The sequence below is a fragment of the Coregonus lavaretus genome, assembly GCF_964263955.1.
Source record: "Coregonus lavaretus genome assembly, chromosome: 17".
Lineage (NCBI taxonomy): Eukaryota > Metazoa > Chordata > Actinopteri > Salmoniformes > Salmonidae > Coregonus > Coregonus lavaretus.
The window spans coordinates 11,618,058-11,637,665 of record NC_140004.1 but is presented as its reverse complement, the minus strand read 5'-3'; the positions used below and the strand labels follow the sequence as shown (position 1 = coordinate 11,637,665).

The following is a 19,608-nucleotide window of genomic DNA, read 5'->3' as shown; positions in this document are numbered from 1 at the left end:
TTCCCTGGGTCCTCAACAACATCCCAGTGAATTCCGACTTTATTTGGTTCAGAGTTTTCATGACATGATCCTTCACAACTGTCAGAGCACTGCAGCTGTCAACATAACTGTAAAGCTATGACAGCTGTTGTTCTGTTGGCTCATCTATATTTATCATATTTGCTACACTGCAATGTGTGACGTGACTAGTGCCACCGGGTCCATTAGCAGTGTCAAGTTTCTGCATCAAAGCGTGCAGCTCACCCAGCCACAAGAGTAGGCTGTCATTCATCAACAAAAAGCACGGAGGAAGGCAAGGTGTAAGCAAGGGAGTTGTCTTGTAATGTGCCACCGGTTTATACATTTGTAGACGAGGCTACTGAAGGTCTATTTGGTTGTGCCGCCTTGGGGACAGCGCGCTCTAACATTAACCCGATGGAATGACCACCACTCATTCTCTCACAGGGATTGCGTGCACATGCAAGAGGTGAGAAGGAACCAGTTGAGGCGATGACATCATGCCTGTACGAGTGCCTGCGCGAGGTCGGGCTGCAGCGTCACTACCCTTGTTTTACCGCAAAGGGGCTGAGACGTGCGGGACACCTGTCTTTGATCACAATGGGGGACTACTCGAGCTTGGGGGTCCACAGCATGGGGGACCGTGCCCGGCTGTTCCATCTGGTACAGCTGGTCAAGTCTCTGGAGGAGGAGGAAGAGGAGGACCATGGGGGCCACGATGATGATAGAGTTGTGATAACAACAAAGACTTCAGGCAGCAAAGTCCCCACATGCAGGCAGCTAGATTTTGATGGTGATGGTAGGTCTAGCGAACCCAAACGCGGATGGCTCAGTGACTACGACAGTTATAGGGGGGCTGGTGTCCTCACCTTCCCGAGCCCGAACACTGGGGTTAAACCCAAACCACGCTCTGACATCAGCAGAGGGTCACCCACACACAAGCAGACTGTCAGACGGACCACAATGCACAGGAGCAACAGCAAAGTGAGCCATCGTCAGAGCGTCTGCGTTTACAACGAGGCCATTACCATCAGCAGCAGGGCAAGACCTGAGGTGTGCCGGGAGGCAGATGGGACATCTAGGAGGACGGATGAGCCCACATGCATGTACACATCGAAGAGAACTCTTGGCTACAACTATGGTCTGCCCCTGAATTGTCCAGTGTCAACCAGAAAGTAAGTTGTATTATGTTTCAATTGTGTAAAATGCTGTTGTAGTTAATGTATGGGCTACTAGGCTGGTAGTCTCTGGTCTGCTGCTATCTCTCCTTTCATCTGTTTTCCTATTTCTTTTCATTCTCCAAATAACTGCCCCTCACACTTGGTTACTTGGAAAAGGTAACTCTCTCTTATTAATTGTACTGTTGGACAATAGACCCCCTGCAATTTGCGCGCGTGTGTGTTTTAGGGAGGCAGGTGAGCAGCGGATCAGTGTGTGTGTGAGGAAGAGGCCCCTGACCCATGCTGAGAACAGGAGAGGGGAGGCAGACGTGGTCACAGCCCAGGATGGAGACTCTGTGGTGGTCCACGAGAGCAAAGAGACAGTGGACCTGACCCAGTACATACTACAAGTAGGTACCAGGTACTGTAGAGCCCTGCACAGGCGTGAATTTTAAGCCCGAGCCCTACCCATGCTCGTGACGCTCAGGCCCTACCCTACCCAGGCCCGATTGCTTCTGCCAAATTCAAGGCCCGGCCCTGCCCGATACCCGAAATCAAAAATAACTTCCCCCTTTAGTAAATTCATTAGCTGCTCCTCTTTGTCACTCACTTCCTTCGCGCAGCTCACTCTGCATGCGCTCTGCTCATGGTGCTCTGAGTCTGTGAGTATCCATAGCAACGGCTCCGCTTGGGCTACTCTGCTCAATGAAGAGACATGAGACAGCAGTTAGCTGTTAGCTACTTTTCATCACTCTAAACTCCGACAAAACTCAATTAACATTATAATTTTCTGTGAAATAATCTCTCCTGTCTTATATTTGACGAGGTTGAAGCATTTCTGACACCATGTTATGATCTTAGTCAGATATGCCTGTACTGCGCAGCAGAGCACGCACAAATGGCTCAGCTTCAAAATGTTATTGATCAATTTAGTGATACCCGAGCCCTGCCCGTACCCTAGTTATTGATGAAAAAACAGGCCCTACATGGCCATAACCTGATGTATAATGTCGGGGCTTGTCGGGCTCGGTTCGGGTAGCAGAGCTCTAATGTACAGTACACTCAGAGGCTACATTACACACAGTCACAGAGGACAGAGTCTAGCAAGACTTGAATATAACAATTTATACAGTACACAATGTATACAGACAGTGAATATACAGTATGTAGGTACAATAAAGGAGACAGAGTATGTAAGTTTGTATATCATACAGATGTAGGATCTTAATTTGAGCCAGTTTGCTACAGCAGAAAAATAATCCTGCAGCAACAGGAAATGTGAATTATTATGTGGATTATAGTTAATGGACATTTTTGTAGGGGTTGATAAATTGTTTGTTAGGGTAAGTAAAGTCTGAATTTCAATGTAGGAATAACAAACTTTAGAAACCTTTTTAAAACGCAAATACACTACAAGCTTGCATTTCCTGCTGTGCATTAACAAAAGAGTGATCAAAATTAAGATCCTACATCTGTATGTTTGGATGTACTGTGTACATCATTCAGTCTTAACCAGTGTTAAGGCTTCAGGCCCCCTGATCCATGTAACACAGTGTTGATCTGTGTGTGTGTGTCTGCGCTCTTCTCTGGTCCCCTCCACAGCACAGGTTTTATTATGATGAGGTGTTTGGGGAGGAGAGCTCCAATGTGGATGTGTATCTGAAAACAGCCTTTCCCCTGATACAGCATGTCCTCAATGGGTAAGGAACCTTGTGTTGTGTTCATTAGGCACCAAACTAAAGAATATGGGGAGGGACTCCAATAAGAAAAGTCGATGTTAGCCATATTCCCCCGTGTGGAATGTACCCTAAAACAGTTACGCTCAAACAGGTCGAACAGGTCGAGAGCTCCAAGTTCCTCAGTGTCCACATCACTAAAGAACCATCATGGTCCACACACATCAACACAGTCGTGAAGAGGGCACGGCAACGCCTCTTCCCCCTCAGGAGGCTGAAAAGATGTGGCATGGGCCCTCAGATCCTCAAAAAGCTCTACAGCTGCACCGTTGAGAGCATCTTGACTGGCTGCATCACCGCTTGGTATGGCAACTGCTTGGCATCCGAACACAAGGCGCTACAGAGGGTAGTGCATACGCCCAGGACACAGGGTTCGCACAAGGTGCTTGAGGTGCTTAAAGTACTTGAATTTGGCACTCTGAAATTCAAGTACTGGAATACCTTAAAAATCTGACATTTTCTGAAGTTGGTACTTGAAAAGTACTTGAATTAATTATGAGAGGAGAACAGATAATGATCAAATACGTTTATGAAAAATATTATAAAAATGGATTTCTCTTGCAAATTAATTTCCAGGCAGACTACCAAGTTTTATTTCCTCACGTGTTTCGTGCTGTGGTTGCCAGGCAAGCTCGCTCATTCCACCCACACTGCCACTCAGCCAGGCAGGTACAGAACTGACTGATTAGGTGCCGCCAAACATCACATAGATAGCTAAACCGCTGGGAAAATATAGATTCAAACCTGCCTTTTGTGCGTATGGAAAATGTCTGGGATCTTTTATTTCAGCTCATGAAACATGGGACCAACATTTTAAATGTTGCGTTTTATATTTTTGTTCAGTATAGTTTACCCACCTTGTTTTACCACTACATTTCTGGAGCCAACCAACCCACAACATCTAAGGTGCAAAAAATGCATCAGACTGGGTGAATCGGCCCTGGGTGAATCGGCCCTGAAGAGCCACATGAAGGGGGAAAGACACAACGCGGCATCCTGCGCTGGCGCCAGTTCTACACTATGTGACTTTTTCTCTGCAACAACCTCCAGAGCTTTTCATTCACAGCTGTTCGTACACCTGCTGTTCTGGTGGCTGTTCACGTGCCGTTTCCCTCACACAGCCCACCCAGTCATTAAGCTGGAGTTGTGTAGTAATGTGAATAGGAAATGTGTGTTCACCAGTAGGCATGTCCCAAAACTCTGCCGCAATACTACTCAAATTATAAAATCATCAGTACTGACTTACCACTTATGTATGTAGTAAATAAGTCATTTCTTTCATGAGGTTGTGGTGATATACTGCCATCTGGTGGCGACTAGAAACAATAGCATAATATTAACTATTACAAATTGATGGTCCTTGGATATGACTTGCTACTGTCTGTACGAACCCTGAGTACATCACTGGGGACAAGCTCCCTGCCATCCAGGACCTCTATACCAGGATGTGTCAGAGGAAGGCCCTAAAAATCGTCAAAGACTTCAGCCACCCAAGTCACAGACTGTTCTCTCTGCTACCACACGGCAAGTAGTACCGATGACCAAGTCTGGAACCAACATGACCCTGAACAGCTTCTACCCTCAAGCTATAAGACTGCTAATAGTTACTTAAATAGTTAACCAATAGCTACCCGGAATATCTGCATTGACCCTTTTTGCACTAATCTCTTTTGACTCATCACATACGCAGCTGTTACTGTTTATTATCTATCCCGTTGCCTAGTCACTTATCTATCCCAACCTATATGTACATATCTACCTCAATTACCTCGTAGCCCTGCACATCGACTCGGTACTGGTACCCCATGTATATAGCCAAGTTATCGTTACTCATTGTGTATTTATTCCTTGTGTTATTATTTTTCTATTTCTTCTATTTCTTCTACTATTTCTCTATTTTTTTCTCTCTGCATTGTTGGGAAGGGCCTGTAAGTAAGCATTTCACTGTTAGTCTACACCTGTTGTTTACAAAGCATGTGACAAATAAAATTTGATTTGATTTGTAATGTGATATTGTGTGACCTATTTCTGTCTGTAGAGGCAAGGCCACTTGTTTTGCGTACGGCCAGACGGGAGCAGGAAAGACACACACCATGCTGGGTTGTCCTCCTCAGAGACAGGGGCTATACGCGCTGGCTGCCAGGGACATCTTCACCCAGCTTCACTCCACCCAGGACCGTGGCAACTCTCCAGTCCCATCCCACGTCTATGTCTATGTCAGCTTCTTTGAGATCTACTGTGGCCAGCTCTATGACTTGTTGGACAATAGAAAACGGTGTGTGTGTGTGCGGGCGTGCACAGTTTTTTAGTACTCAAGTTCGGGATTGACTCGACCAGTAGTAGTGACTTTGTTTTCAGAAAATATTTCATAATGTAACACTCTAACTTTGACTCTGACTCGAACACCAGAGACTTGGGACTCGACTCGGACTCGAGGTTTAGTAAATTGACTACATCGCTGAACATAACCCTGCTTTCTGATTGGTCCCTTCATAATGACATGGTCATAACCTTACTCTCTGATTGGTCCCTTCATAATAACATTGAACCACTGAACCAGTTGAACCACTGAACCACTCAGCGAACCACTCAGCGAACCACTGAACCTGTGAACTACTCAGTGAACCACTCAATGAACTCAGTGAACCACTGAACCAGTAAACCTCTGATGGGTCCCTTTATAATGACATCTGTGTCTTCTCTGTGCAGGTTGTTTGCGAGGGAGGATGGGCACCAGGTGGTTCAGATAGCAGGGCTGAGAGAGGTCAAAGTGGAGTCTGTCAACTCATTGCTGGAGGCGAGACTTTTATCCCTCTCTTCTCATTCTTCCTATTCTCATCTGTTTTATTATCCATTTGACCTCCCTGCCTTGCGGTTTTGATTGACTTCCCTTCTCCATTCCATCCTCCTTTCATCTCTTCTCTTGCCTCCACCCCTCCTCATTCCTCATTCGTCCTCCCCACCTTCTCCTCTCTCCGTCCTCCAGGTGATTTTGTGGGGTACAGGGGAGCGCACCCAGGGGGTGAGTGGAGTCAACCCTGTGTCGTCCCGCTCCCATGCTCTGCTCCAGATACAGCTCAGAGACTCTGGCCATCGGGCCACTGGCAGGTCAGTGTCATGTTATAATAAGTTATAGGACAAATCCGACAAATTAGTTCCATGTAGCAAAAATAATTTCAGTATTTTTGTTTTTTGAGAGCGATATATAGAAAATTATCTACCAGGTATATGGAGTTTGCACATTGCAATTCAGACACTTTTTTTAGATGACTTTTCCAAGATTAGGACATTTTATAATCTAAAATAAAGCACATATTCAGCAATATACCTGAGGTTTAATGTGTTATTTTATGTATGATTAGCTATACTGCCACTCTGTGTGTGTGGGTGTGTGTTTGCAATTCAGTAGCTTTGTAACATAGTTTAGGTGACATTAAATTAAAAGTCATCGGACCACAATGTATCCCACACTGTGTTGTGTAGGATGTCATTTGTGGATCTAGCTGGGAGTGAGAGAGCAGCAGACTCCAGAGACCCAGACAGACTGAGCCGCATGGAGGGGGCAGAGATCAACCAGAGTCTACTGGCAGTGAGGGCAACACACACAATAGGATACAATACAACACTTTATTGTTCAATGGGATTGCTGTTAACGTGTAGCTTATTTGTTTCAGCTGAAAGAATGTATCCGTTCTCTGGACCAAGAGCAGTCACACACACCATTCAGACAGAGCAAGCTCACGCAGGTAAAGAATCACACACACATTACAAACGTTCACGGGTTCCACACCAGGCTTGTGCTTCAACCGTGTTGTTCACAGGGAATTATAGAATTTGTGTCAGTACCACTTTGTTCAAACTGTGTTTACCTTGTTCTCTGTATAGGTTTTGAAGGACTCCTTTGTTGGTGATTCAAAGACATGTATGATTGCAAACATTTCCCCCAGTCACCTAGCAACCGAACACACACTCAATACGCTGAGATACACTGACCGGTGAGTGTGTATTACGTAGGTCATATAAGAACACACACTCAGACTCAGCAGTTTTGACGACATTGTTTAATTGGTCAGTGACATTAGCCATATGACAGTGAGTGATGTATCATCTCCTATGGCCTCTACAGGGTGAAGGAGCTGAGGGGGGGAGGGGGTAGAAGACGGCCCACAGTCTCCCAGTCCCCATCCCTGAAACACGATCAGACTAGCAGCAGCAGTGGTAGTAGCGCCAGCAGGGGGAAAAGTCCCCCAAAAAGAGTGAAGTTGGGGGGTCACAGAGAGGCCCGAGACGTGACTGGCACCCCTGCCAGGAGGTTAGCCCCAGGGGAAGCCCTGCTCTGCTCCACACCAAAGGGCCGGGGGGCGGGGGAGGGCTTTGGGAGGGGGAGAGAAGCCCTCTGTTTGGAGCACACTACACCTGTGAGGGGCTCACTGGGCCAGGGGCTTTGGCGGCGCAGGAGGAGTGAGGGAGTGGGAGAGAGGGATAGGAGGCGGGATAGAGAGAGGGAGGTGGAAAAGAAAGGACAAAGAAAGAAACGTGAGAAGACAGATGATTCCAACACGGAACAGGACCATGGGGCGGCTCTGGTGACGAGACAGCGAATGGGAGAGTTGAGGACACCCCTTTGGGAAACACCCAGAGAAAGAGGATCCACTACAAGTAAGATGGCTATAGGTCAAAGGGCAGCTGCTGCTTCCTGCGTCAGAGGAGCAGAGAGGCAGAGGACTACTACGAGTAAAGGAGAGGGAGAGGGCAGAAGATGGATAGAGCAGGACCGAATTGTGGGGGAGTGGGAAAGAGAGAAGACGGCTGAGGGACAGAGAGAGTTAGGAGAGGACAGGGAGAGAGATAAGAGGACTAGTACAGAACGGCAAAGGGAGAGAGAAACTGAGACGCCAAAGGAGCGGGAGAGCGAGAAGGAAAGAGAGAGGCATTTGAGAAGATACCACCAGCAGCTGCAGCAGATGCAGTGGCTCCAGCAGCCTCTGTCTGGCTCGCCGTCTGTCTGCCGTGGTCTGGAGGAGCTGCTGGCTGGGTACAGGGCCACTGCTGTGGCCGGGGCAGACCACCTCCCACTCCGGGGGGAAGGGCCTGCAGGGGTCACAGTGGAGGCAAAGGGGCAGGGGCAGAGTCACTTCTCTAACAACATGTCTCAGAGCCACTGCCACAATGATGATGATGATAATGATGTTGATGATGATGATAATGAAGGAGATAATGATGGTAGTGGAGAGCACATCCTCGAGTGTCTCGTCCCCGGGGCTGGATCAGTGCTGTCTACCATCAGCAGGGTGGACGACAGAGGGACAGGAGGAGGAGGAGTGGAGAGAGGGAGTGGGGACGAATGGGGGTCACCCGAGGAGGAGGAGGGGAGAGGGAGATGGGCATGGCCAGAGTGTAGAGTGGTAGAGTCAGAAGAGGGCGGCAGGTGGACAGGGGCTGTGTTGGGTCTTGGGGAGGAGGAACGGGTACAATCTAGCCTCCGCAAGGCAGCTGAGAGGAGGGGGTGGGCAGGGGAACACGAGGAGAGAGGAGAAGAAGATATCCTGCTGGAGTCTGAATGGAGCACAGAGGAGGAAGGAGAGGTTGACGTTAATGCCTTTACCCTCGGCTCCGCAGACAGCAACAGTGACAACGACAGCCTTCACCGACACCACCACCGCAGCCGCCACGCTCTGGCCGAGAGGCCCCTCTCTCCACCCCCACCCCCGGCCAAGCTCAACGACCTGTCCCTGGAGTCCAAGCACATCAACCAGAGCTCCAGTGGCCTGTGCCTACACTTCCAAAATGTCCCCCCTTGCCCCTGCCTGAAGGGAGTACCACTGAGCCCCAGAGAGAGAACAGTGCTACCAGGTGCTGAGCTGTTACGTCAGATAGACCCTGCCACCCCCCTTCTGTCCTTTGTGCAGACGGGGAGGGGAGCAGCAGTTGGCACCACAAGGCTTCCCCCTGAGAGACAAAGTAATTCTGGAGTTGTAGCTCAAATGCCCCCTTCTTCACCACCACACCGTGAATCCTCGGGCGATTCATCCAGCTGCACCATGGATCCCCTCTCACTTTCCTTGCTTCAAGTAGACAGGCTGGCAGCAACAGACTCCTTCCTCTGCCAGCAGGTACCACACAGCATTTACTCCCGCTCCCTCTTGTCTAGGGAAAGTGGAATGGGAAAAGGGGTGGTGGAGGGTGGCCAGTCTCTAGTACCCACTCTAGGGATAGATGGGAAGAGTGGAGAAGACGAAAGGGAAGGTGTTGGACTCTCTCTTCTTGTAAAGCAGTTTCTGCGAGTGCAGACTGGTTGTGTCCTTCCTAAGACAGTGACACCTGAAGGCCACATGGATCAGAGGAGATCCAAGATGGACGCTGCTCCTCTCTGGAGAATGGGTGAGTTCCATACTCACATACACAAGCTTGTGCAATGCTTTTTTTCCTGCATTGTTTACATAATATCTGTGTAAATAATTGCCATCTTCTCATTGACATTGTTAATATGTGAGAATTACGTTTTTTTTAGGGGATTGCGTGTTAAGAAATAGTAAGATGTTGCTCTAATACTGTCTGTTCTGACCAGCTATGACCAAACCATCTGCCCCTGTGGTCTCCCTGGTGTCTGTCCAAGACCAAGGAGGAATCTTGAAAACCACAGCCCAGTTAGGGAGTGAGGTCCTAGGCTCCAGAGACTCTGCCTGTCCCCCTGGCCCTTCTCCACACCTCCACTCACCACACAACCTCACTGTATCCAATACACACACAACCAAGTGTTCCCAAGGCCCAGTCCAGCCCAACACACACACATCGCACCCTCTGCCTACCACCCATATACCACAACATACACATAAGCCTCCCATCACTACTAAACACACTTTTCAGGATACACCCAACTCCTCCATCCCTAGTGTGCAAATTATCCAACAAATGAACAACTCCGTCCAACTTAACATTTTGCAGGACCAATCTCAGTCGCCCAGTTCAAACAGTCCTCCTAATCTCCACATTCCATGCCGTCTCAGCGGTTCAAGCAGTTCATACAGTCCAGACAGTCTGTTAAAGCACTTTGGACCCCCAGCCATCCTCTCCCTCTCTACTCAGGAAGCCCTGGAGCATGCCCAGTAAGTTCAAGTCTCTCTGTTATGTAGCATGAACAATGTGTAGGTTTATGGTTCCTTACTCATCCTGGCTCTATCTCTTGCCATCTCTTCCCCTCTCTCTCTCTCTCTCTCTCTCTCTCTCTCTCTCTCTCTCTCTCTCTCTCTCTCTCTCTCTCTCTCCCTCTTTCTCTCTCTCTCTCTCTCTCTCTCTCTCTCTCTCTCTCTCTCTCTCTCTCCCCCCCCCTCTCTCTCTCTCTCTCTCCCTCTTTCTCTCTCTCTCTCTCGCTCTCTCTCTATTTCTCTCTCTCTCTCTATTTCTCTCTCTCTATTTATCTCTCTCTCTCTATTTCTCTCTCTCCCTCTCTCTCTCTCTCCCTCCCTCTCTCTCTCTCTCTCTCTCTCTCTCTCCCGCTCTCTCTCTCTCTCTCTCTCTCTCTCTCTCTCTCTCTCTCTCTCTCTCTCTCTCTCTCTCTCTCTCTCTCTTTCTTTCTTTCTCTCCATTTCTCCCTTCTGTGTCCCTCAGGTGGTGTATTGTCCAGGCCCATTGGGAGCAGTTGGAGGAGATGGAGTCTCTGTGTCGTAGAGAGGGGACACTGCTGTGCCAACAGCCTGACATGGTGAGAACTCAACACCTTATATATATAAGTATTCCATATAGAGATATATCAATATACTAGCTCATAAATCATGGATTGGATTCATTAGATTCATTACAATTGCTATTTTTGTTGCTGAATAGGACACCTTGTTTGAGACTAGTGCTCTCCATGACTGTCTACCATTTGTTGATCCATCTTCCTTCCCTGTCTGTCCCACCGGTCCCTCTCTCTATCCTTCAGGACTTCAGGGAGTACGTTCAGAAACTGGAGGAGATCATGGAGCAAAAGGCTGTGTGCGTTCAGAGCATGAGAGCTCAGCTACAGCCCTACCTTACCCACCCTATAGCCCTACAGCAACACCCCGGACCTGGAGGAAACAACCAGGGGCTCAATTATTAGTGCACAAACAAGCTTTTTGTATTGGACAAGTTCAGGTAGTCTGTCCCTGTTTGTCCCTGGTGCCTTCCATTCATTCTGTTTTTCGGTATGTTGCATTGAAAGTGGCTAATATTGTGTTGATTCGATCACAATTGCCACAGTAAAGGGGAACGTTGATAGTGTTAACTAACAGGGAAAACTCTAGAAAGTTGAGTGAAGTTCAATCTCGTGCTTCTCTCCGTGGGCTGATAGTTCTTCTGCCCAGCAGTCCTGGGGGAGATGAGTGGCAGTCTTGGGGCTACTGCGTGCCCGCAGCTTAGAGGGAACATTGCTCACCACCCCCTGTAGCGCCTTGCGGTTGGGTGCCTTGCATTTGGCGTACCAAGAGGTGATGCAGCTAGTCAAGATGCTCTCAATGGGCCAGCTTTAGAACTTTTTGAGGATCTATTGTCCTGGCACCACACGACATGTCTCTGACCTCCTCCCTAAAGGCTGTCTCATTGTCGACGGTGATCAGTACCACCGTCTTGTCGTCAGCAAACTTGATGATGGTGTTGGAATCGTGTGCGGCCATGCAGTCGTGGGTGAACAGGGAGTACAGGAGGGGACTAAGCACACACCCCTGAGGGGCCTCCGTGTTGATGGTAAGCGTGGCGGATGTGTTGTTGCCTACCCTCACCGCCAGGGGATGGCCTGTCAGGAAGTCCAGGATCCAGTTGCAGAGGGAGGTGTTCAGTCCCAGGGTCCTGAGCTTGGTGATGAGCTTGGAGGGGACTATGGTGTTGAATTCTGAGCTGTAGTCAATGAACACCATTCTTACAAAGGTATTCCTTTTGTCCAGGTGGGTGAGGGCAGTGTGGAGTGCAATAGAGATTGCGTCATCTGTGGATCTGTCGGGCGGTATGCGAATTGGAGTGGGTCCAGGGTGTCTGGGATGATGGTGTTGATGTGAGCCATGACCAGCCTTTCAAAGCATTTCATGGCTGTAGATGTGAATGCTACGGGGCAAGTAATTTAGGCAGGTAACCTTGGCGTTCTTGGGCACGTGGGGACTATGGTGGTCGGCTTGAAAGAAATTGGGATTATAGACCGGGTCAGGGATAGGTTGAAAATGTCAGTGAAGACACTTGTCAGCTGGTCAGTGCATGTGGTCCTCTGTAGCTCAATTGGTAGAGAATGGCGCTTGTAACGCCAGGGTAGTGGGTTCGATCCCCGGGACCACCCATACGTAAAAATGTATGCACACATGACTGTAAGTCGCTTTGGATAAAAGCGTCTGCTAAATGGCATATTATTATGTCCTGGTATTCCGTCTGGCCTTGCGAATGTTAACCTGTTTAAAGGTCTTACTCACATCGGCTATGGAGAGCGAGATCACACAGTCGTCTGGAACAGCTGGTGCTCTAATGCATGGTTCAGTGTTGCTAGACTCGAAGCGAGCATAGAAGGCATTTAGCTCATCTGGTAGGCTTGTGTCACTGGGCAGCTCGCGGCTGGGTTTCCCTTTGTAATCCATGATAGTTTGCAAGCCCTGCCATATCTGTCGAACGTCAGAGTCTGCGTAGTAGGATTAAATCTTAGTCCTGTAATAATGCCTTGCCTTTAATCCATGGCATCTGGTTTGGGTATGTACAGTGCCTTCAGAAAGTACTCACACCCCTTTACTTTTTCCACATTTTGTTGTGTTACAGCCTTAATTAAAAAATATATATTTTTTGAAATGTTTACAAATGAATGAAAAATGAAAAGTTGAAATGTCTTGAGTCAATAAGTATTCAACCCCTTTGTTATGGCAAGCCTAAATAAGTTCAGGAGTGAAAATGTGCTTAACAAGTCACATAATAACTTCACCAATAGGACAGAGGGCAATGCTCGTCGACCTAGTCTCCTTTCAGGATGCCGCCTTGCCTGCCTCTCTTTTGCCGCCGCCGCTCAGTAAAAACCATCCGAGCCTCTGATTTTGCATATAGCGGCTATTTAGATTGTTTTTTCAATGATTGTTATATGCATGTGTGGTCTACCTTAGTTGAATGCATTGATTGTAAGTCACCTGCTAAATGACTAAAATTATCATCTAAAATGTACTGCTTCACTTGTGTCCAGAGAAGATAGTGGTGTTGAAATAATATTACTCTGTACTAACATTTGGGGTTTGAGCTCACAAAATAAATTTAGTTTAATCACATTCTGTTTTTTTCGCTCTATGTCTACATCTTAGACTGTAATACCTATCCTTTCTTTGGTCATTTTGGTAGATAAGGATGAACAGAAGATGTGATTCCCTTGAGCCATCATAATCATCACCTTGTAGGTGGCATAATACCAACCAGAGCCAGCCTAATCAAATGCCACTGAGGCCAACCAACCACTGACTAATCAACAGCACGTCCCAAAAAGGGTTGAGGGTTTGAATGGTGCACTTGAAGAGTCTATGTTGGTGAATAGGCCTTCACTGCAGGCTGCAGGGGTTGCCTTTCACCAGCAGGATCCTGACATTTTAAAGGTTAAGAAGGTGGACTTTGTGGCCTTTATAGCTATGGTGATAAAGATAGAAATCATTGTGGAAGTGGTGGAGAGGTTCCTGGGGCTGAAAGATTTACATGGAATATTGTCACAAGCCGTACCACCCTCTCAGGCCCTAGGGCTCCCGAGTGGCGCAGCGGTCTAAGGCACTGCATCGCAGTGCTTGAGACATCACTGAGACAAACCCCCTGGTTCGATTCCAGGCTGTATCACAACTGGACGTGATTGGGAGTCCCATAGGGCAGCGCACAATTGGTCCAGCGTTGTCTGGGTTTGGCAGGTGTTGGCCGTCATTGTAAATAAGAATTTGTTCTTAACTGACTTGCCTAGTTAAATAATTCAAAAAGAAGGGAGATGAAGAAGTGGGAGTTTTGTTTTGTCAATGTACTATTTTATTTGGGTGGATTAAGTTCGTTTTCTAATCACGTATGGATTTTCTTTTTACCTTGTTTTGGTTTCAACCCGTCCAGTTGGTGGTGACAATACACCTTTTGGGGTTGTAGGCCACCATAAAACCCACAGAAGAAGAAGAAGAAGAAGAAGAAGAAGAAGAAGAAGAAGAAGAAGAAGAAGAGCAGCAGCAGCAGCCCATGTGGGGGTGGAGGGGAACGAGGACAACAGGAAGGGACAGAAGGGAGGAGGCTATTTTTACAAGATTAAGGGTGGGACACAGCCAGTTGAATAAGACATTAAATGTGATAGGAAAGCATCCAACAGGAAAGTGTGATTATTGTCAGGAAACAGACCGTGGAGCATGAATTGCTACGTGTGGGCAGTATCAGAGGAAAAGAGAGAGGATGAGATCTAGTATGAGGGAGAAGGGGATACAGGAAATTTGTTTAAAGATTATATTGAGAAGAACGTCATAAGATATAGTCTCAAATATGTCGGTATCTTTTTTAAGAGCAACGGGGCTGATAGGTAGGATTTAGATTCTCCCTGTCTCTGGCCAACACTCCAGTACAGTAGGTGGCGTTAATGCACCATAACGTTGGATGCCAACTGCCGATAACCCCACTGAAGAAGAAGAAGAACAGCGTGTCCGGAGGGGGAGGGAGCGAGCACGTACAGGATTGAACAACGGCGCGGTGTGTCACGTGACGGCATCTGCTGCTGGCTGAGTGAAGCGTGTTAGCAGGTAAAGAAATAAAAATGTTTGTTATGATATTATGGACATAAACGAAAAAATACAGTGCGGGCCGTCGTTGTATACGTTTGATCCACTTTACTGTAGTGATACTCCGAAAATAGACAGACCGAGCCATCATTTCACGTTGCCAGTTAGCTTAGCCACTTCAGTGCTAAAGTGGCGACGAGATGCAGATGAAGCTAGCTCTCTGCCGTATGGCACATTGCATTGTGCGAACGTTTTCAAATGCTAAAAGGGTATGCTAACTAGCATGCTAGCCAGATAACTCACGGGTCAAGTAACTAGCTACCTTGCCATGTCCACACGCTTCTTTCTAGCGGGTTACATTGTAGTATTGTGTACAATTTGTAGTAGCTATACTAGTTACATGTTATTAGTTCATTTAATGTTATTGGTTGACGTGTGTGGAGTAGCTAACGTTTCTGGGCGATTGTTCATCAAAAAACGACCATTATTATAAAACATTAGCTAGGGGTACTAGCTAACTGGCTAATATTAGCCGTTTACACAAAGAGCTCCGTCCAACATTGTTTATTTTTGCCTCTGACAGTGAACGCAAACCAAGTGATCTGCCGTAGCATGTTTAGCTAGCTATCCAACGGACGGTATGGGATTAATATTTAGCTAACTACAGTAATTTAGTTAACATTTAGTTAGTTAGATATTTAACGTTTAGAGGCAGCCAATTAGTTTGTGCTTTGCTCAAGCTTACTTTAGACATTAGAATAATTTATTGGTCCATGTTAACGTTATAACTAGCTACGTCAACGTTAGTCATCGACTTGACATGTGAATCATCGAAATAATCAAGCGCACAACCAAGCTCATTTTGGGATGCACTGATTCCTGGAAATAGATAACTATATTACTGTAAGATTTGTTAGCTTTCTTCTTCTCGATAAGGACGCTCAGCTAAGCTAACTACCATAGCCTACTGGTAGCTAATCGAATCCGAAACTGGTTTGTTCATTTGTGTACCCACCCCGATTAGAGAACACAGCTGTCACAATAACAAACAATGGCAGCTGCTTTGTTAGCGAGACGAGAGCTAGCAAACCAGCTACGCACTATCATGAGATTATCTGAATTACACTTAAATGTGTCAATTAGTTGGCTAGCTAGGCCATCTAGCCGCTTGCCGTTCCGTTATTAGCGAGGCCTAATTTAGCTAACGTTGTTTTTAGTAACTTCACGGGCACGTCATGAACCCTTGGCACGTCGCAAGTTTTTTAGGCAATCCCAAATGGCTGCGCATGAGTTGGACTAGGCGCTCTGTGGTTTGAATGCCTAGCTATAACTTTCAACGCTACCTACACGCACAACCTTCAAATCCATATTCGCCACTTACAAATTGCCAGTACTTATAGGTGCTATTTAATTCAATAAAATGTATTGTGGTTTTCTAACCTTAGCCAATTGTATGAGTGGTTCTTGTTTGAACATTACATTTATGTTTGTGAGACAGTTTTTGACTGTGTGCGTGAGAGATGTAAGTTGACACCAGAACAGGCCCCCCCCCAGCCTGGATGTCTAAATTTAAACATGAAGGGCAATGGACAGGGTTATAGTCTTACATGGCACAGGCAAAGTTGAGACAAAAGCAAGACTCAGTACAAGCAGTCCTGTCTGAGGTTGAAATGATTATGATGTCCATTTGACTGACTGTTCCCCCCCCCCATCTGTTTCAGATTTTTCTATTTTGTACATACATTGTTTTGTATATACTGTATATGATGACTTCAGTGGTCAGCAATCCAGCTCGAGGAACTCGAGACAGAGCGCTGCCCACCACAACACAAACCACACAGCCACAAAAACAGATACAGGTGAGTTTCATACACCATTTCAGAGTCGCAACACTGTACAGTGTAATTTTGGTTGCTGGCAGAGGTGAGTGTTACTAGTACTAAGAAAATGTAGCCGCGTTCTATAGCTCTGATGCAATAGATGTTTTATTTGATGATCGGGTGCTCTGCAGTGTGCAGATACATTATTTTTTTCTACGTGTTCTGTATGCCTGCACCTCATCAAATCAGTTGTATATTTTCCCCCCTTTTCTACTATGTTACTGGTGCAACTCATCAGTTAACCCATTCATAGATGCTAATTGCATTAGCGCCTATTGACGATAGTATCTTCTGGTAGGGTACTTTTTTTTGTTAAAGATCCCCAATGCGCGTTCTGAATGTTAAAACATCGCGTACGGTATTGTAAACATAAGGAATGTATCTTTCATATCGGCGAGAAAATATAAAAAAAAATTCATCGGTTAAATTTCTACACGCATTTTTATAGGGTTAGTGTTCCCACACGGCCATATCTCCATGTTACATCGCTTGTTTACGAAAGACAGGCGGCCACCTGTGCTAATTTGCTATCTAGCGTCCTCCGCACACCTGTGTGTAAGCGTAACCGGGGATGAAGTGTAGTTCATCAACTGGAGGCACACAGCTTGTGGATCTGTGCAAAACTGCTACAGTAAGTGTATTTTTTATTTTAAAGATTATTTTGAGCGGATATGAAATAAGGGCCATAGTACCGTATGTTTCGAAAACAGCTTTGAAAGCGACGATTATTTATGTTTCTAAATGTTAAAACACAGCATCAGAATTGTTAGTTCACATGAAGCCAACTGTGTGTGAATGTAACCGCTGAAAACCATACCTATGGAGAAGGGTTTTCGAGAGCTATCCATCAATATACTCCACGTCTTGGCCAACTTGACTTAATGTCCCACCTAGCCTTTGTTATACCAAATCCAGGGGACGCATTAGCTTTTCTCATGTTATTCTTACCATCACCGGTACATATTTAAAATGTGCCGATCACCTTTTAGTCTTACCACACATACAAACAATGGAGGTCCCCTGTGTGTAACTACTCTTTTTGAATGCAGGCCACAGCAGAACAGATTCGGCTTGCCCAGATGATCTACGACAAAAATGATGCAGACTTTGAGGATAAGGTCAAACAGGTGAGGACAGTGTGTGAAAGTTGTGAAAAATGTGGCATTTGTATAGCAGTGTATATGATTTAAGTACAGAACCAATGCACACTCACCCCACACACGTCTGTTTGTATTTGTGAGTGTGTTTGTGTCGGTACCACTGAGTTGTTTTATGTGCACACGTGCTGATTAGGGCAGTGAACGTTTAAATTAAATTGGGATCCTTAACGTTAAGAAAAATCCCTAACCGTAAGAAAATAAATTCTCCACAAAATTAAAATCACAGTGCAGTTATCACAAAATATATTATTTTCTGTGTTATAGTCTATGTACACGATAGGCTATAAAGGCCTGGAGAAAGTTTCATTTGAAGTAAAACCAGAGGAAGAGGCAAACTTTAGGCTACTTCGGTGAATTTGCGAGGCAAGCAAGACATTGCCAGATACAGATTACCAAGACAGAACCGTGGTGCACATATTTCTGCCTTCTCCCTCGCGCTGGCTCGTCTGGGGGCGTATTCATTACGTGGAGGGACCTACCTGACTTATAGTGTCCAATAGAAACTCTCGTTTTAGTTCCAAACTGTTTGGACTCATGATTACACCCCATGCTCTTTCTTTTCGCTAAAGAGTCTTCGGTCTGTTGCATGTAGAATATCCTAGCCTATTCATTGATAGGCCCTGCTTTACTGAAGTTGCAAGACATTGCAAGCCAAGAAATTCCAAGATACAGCTATTGATAGATGGGCCTAGTGCACGGTTCTTACTGCCTGCCTGGTGGCCGACCTGCCTATACTGTGCCCCTCTCACTCCACCCCTCACTAGTTTGCTATGAAAGATGCAAGTGTTTGTGTTACTGGATGTATGGCAACTAATCGGTCTCTGTTCCAAAAATACTGAATCTTAGGAACAAAATCAAATCTTGACACTCAGAAATGGAGTCTACACTGGGAGTCTCAACCAGAATGTCATTGCTGTTAACAGTTGGAAAAATGGCAGAGAAGGCAAGCAACAGCAGTGAAGTCCTGTATGTCAATAATTTGAGAAGGAAATGCAAACTTTGTGAGGTGGAGTTGGGGTACAGTAATGGTAGTACATGTGCCATACTTAATCATCTGAAAGGAACTCACCATAAGACCCAAACCGTTGCCGACAGCTGCATTGTGAATTCACGTGGGATTTTATGCATTTTCCTTAGTTTTAATGGGAAAATGATAATACATTTTAAAAAATGGCAGTTTAAACGCTAAGAAAAATGGTCTACTTGGGAAAAGGGGATACCTAGTCAGTTGCACAACCTAAATGTGTCTTCCGCATTTAGCCCCAACCCCTCTTAATTGACGTCCTCTGCGCCCGGGGAGAAGTTGTTGTTGGAGGTTAACTGCCTTGCTCAAGGGCAGAATGGCAGATTTTCCCACATTGCTGGCTCAGGGATTTGAACCAGCGACCTTTCGGTTACTGGTCCAATGCTCTTAACCACTAGACTACCTGCCGCCTAGTGCTGATTGTGTGTGTGTATTCCCACAGCTGATTGAGGTGACTGGGAAGACCCAAGATGAGTGTATGGTGGCCCTCCATGACTGCAACGAGGATGTCAACAAAGCCATCAATTTCCTGCTGGAAAGCACCTCTGACACAGTGAGGTTCACCGCAGGGGCTCACGTGCATCCACGCTCTGACATGCATACACATCCAGTGACACTAACTCTCATTAAAGGGGCAATCTGCAGTTCAAACATCCACAAAGCAAACACCCTGCTACTGTTTTGATAAACGGCTGAGTGATGGGGCTGGAGAAGTGTAATCACTCTGAAATGTATAGACTGTTATGGATGCTAGTACTGACCATCCATGAGATCAAAATTATAGTTCTAATCATGTTTTCAGGCTATACAGCACAGCTCTCCAACCCTGTTCCTGGAGAGCTACTGTCCTGTAGGTTTTTGCTGCAACCCTAATCTAGTGTACCTGATTCTAATAATTGGCTGGTTGATAAGTTGAATCCACTAGTTACAACTGAGGTTGGATCGAAAA

General features: G+C 46.3%; 2 protein-coding genes across 7 annotated transcripts in view; both read left to right on the top strand.

Moving 5' to 3' along the window:
• Positions 1–489: 489 nt before the first annotated feature.
• Positions 490–7,024, top strand: LOC311145021 (kinesin-like protein KIF24; the record flags this gene model as incomplete). Its single annotated transcript, XM_084181227.1, has 9 exons — positions 490–1,172; positions 1,405–1,567; positions 2,760–2,857; positions 4,932–5,168; positions 5,603–5,690; positions 5,880–6,001; positions 6,377–6,482; positions 6,779–6,815; positions 7,020–7,024. The coding sequence occupies 9 exons, from the start codon at positions 490–492 to the stop codon at positions 7,022–7,024; spliced, it is 1,539 nt and encodes a 512-aa protein (XP_084037353.1).
• A 7,512-nt stretch (positions 7,025–14,536) lies between these two features.
• The window catches only part of LOC311144663 (ubiquitin-associated protein 2-like), a 31,015-nt gene continuing 25,943 nt past the window's right edge, over positions 14,537–19,608 (top strand). For all 6 annotated transcript variants that reach the window (XM_084180726.1, XM_084180723.1, XM_084180724.1 and 3 more), the window contains exons 1-4: positions 14,537–14,616; positions 16,317–16,454; positions 17,525–17,602; positions 19,102–19,212. In XM_084180726.1, the coding sequence (XP_084036852.1) occupies positions 16,359–16,454; positions 17,525–17,602; positions 19,102–19,212 (285 nt within the window). In that variant the 5' untranslated portion in view covers positions 14,537–14,616; positions 16,317–16,358. The remainder of the gene's footprint in view (positions 14,617–16,316; positions 16,455–17,524; positions 17,603–19,101; positions 19,213–19,608) is intronic.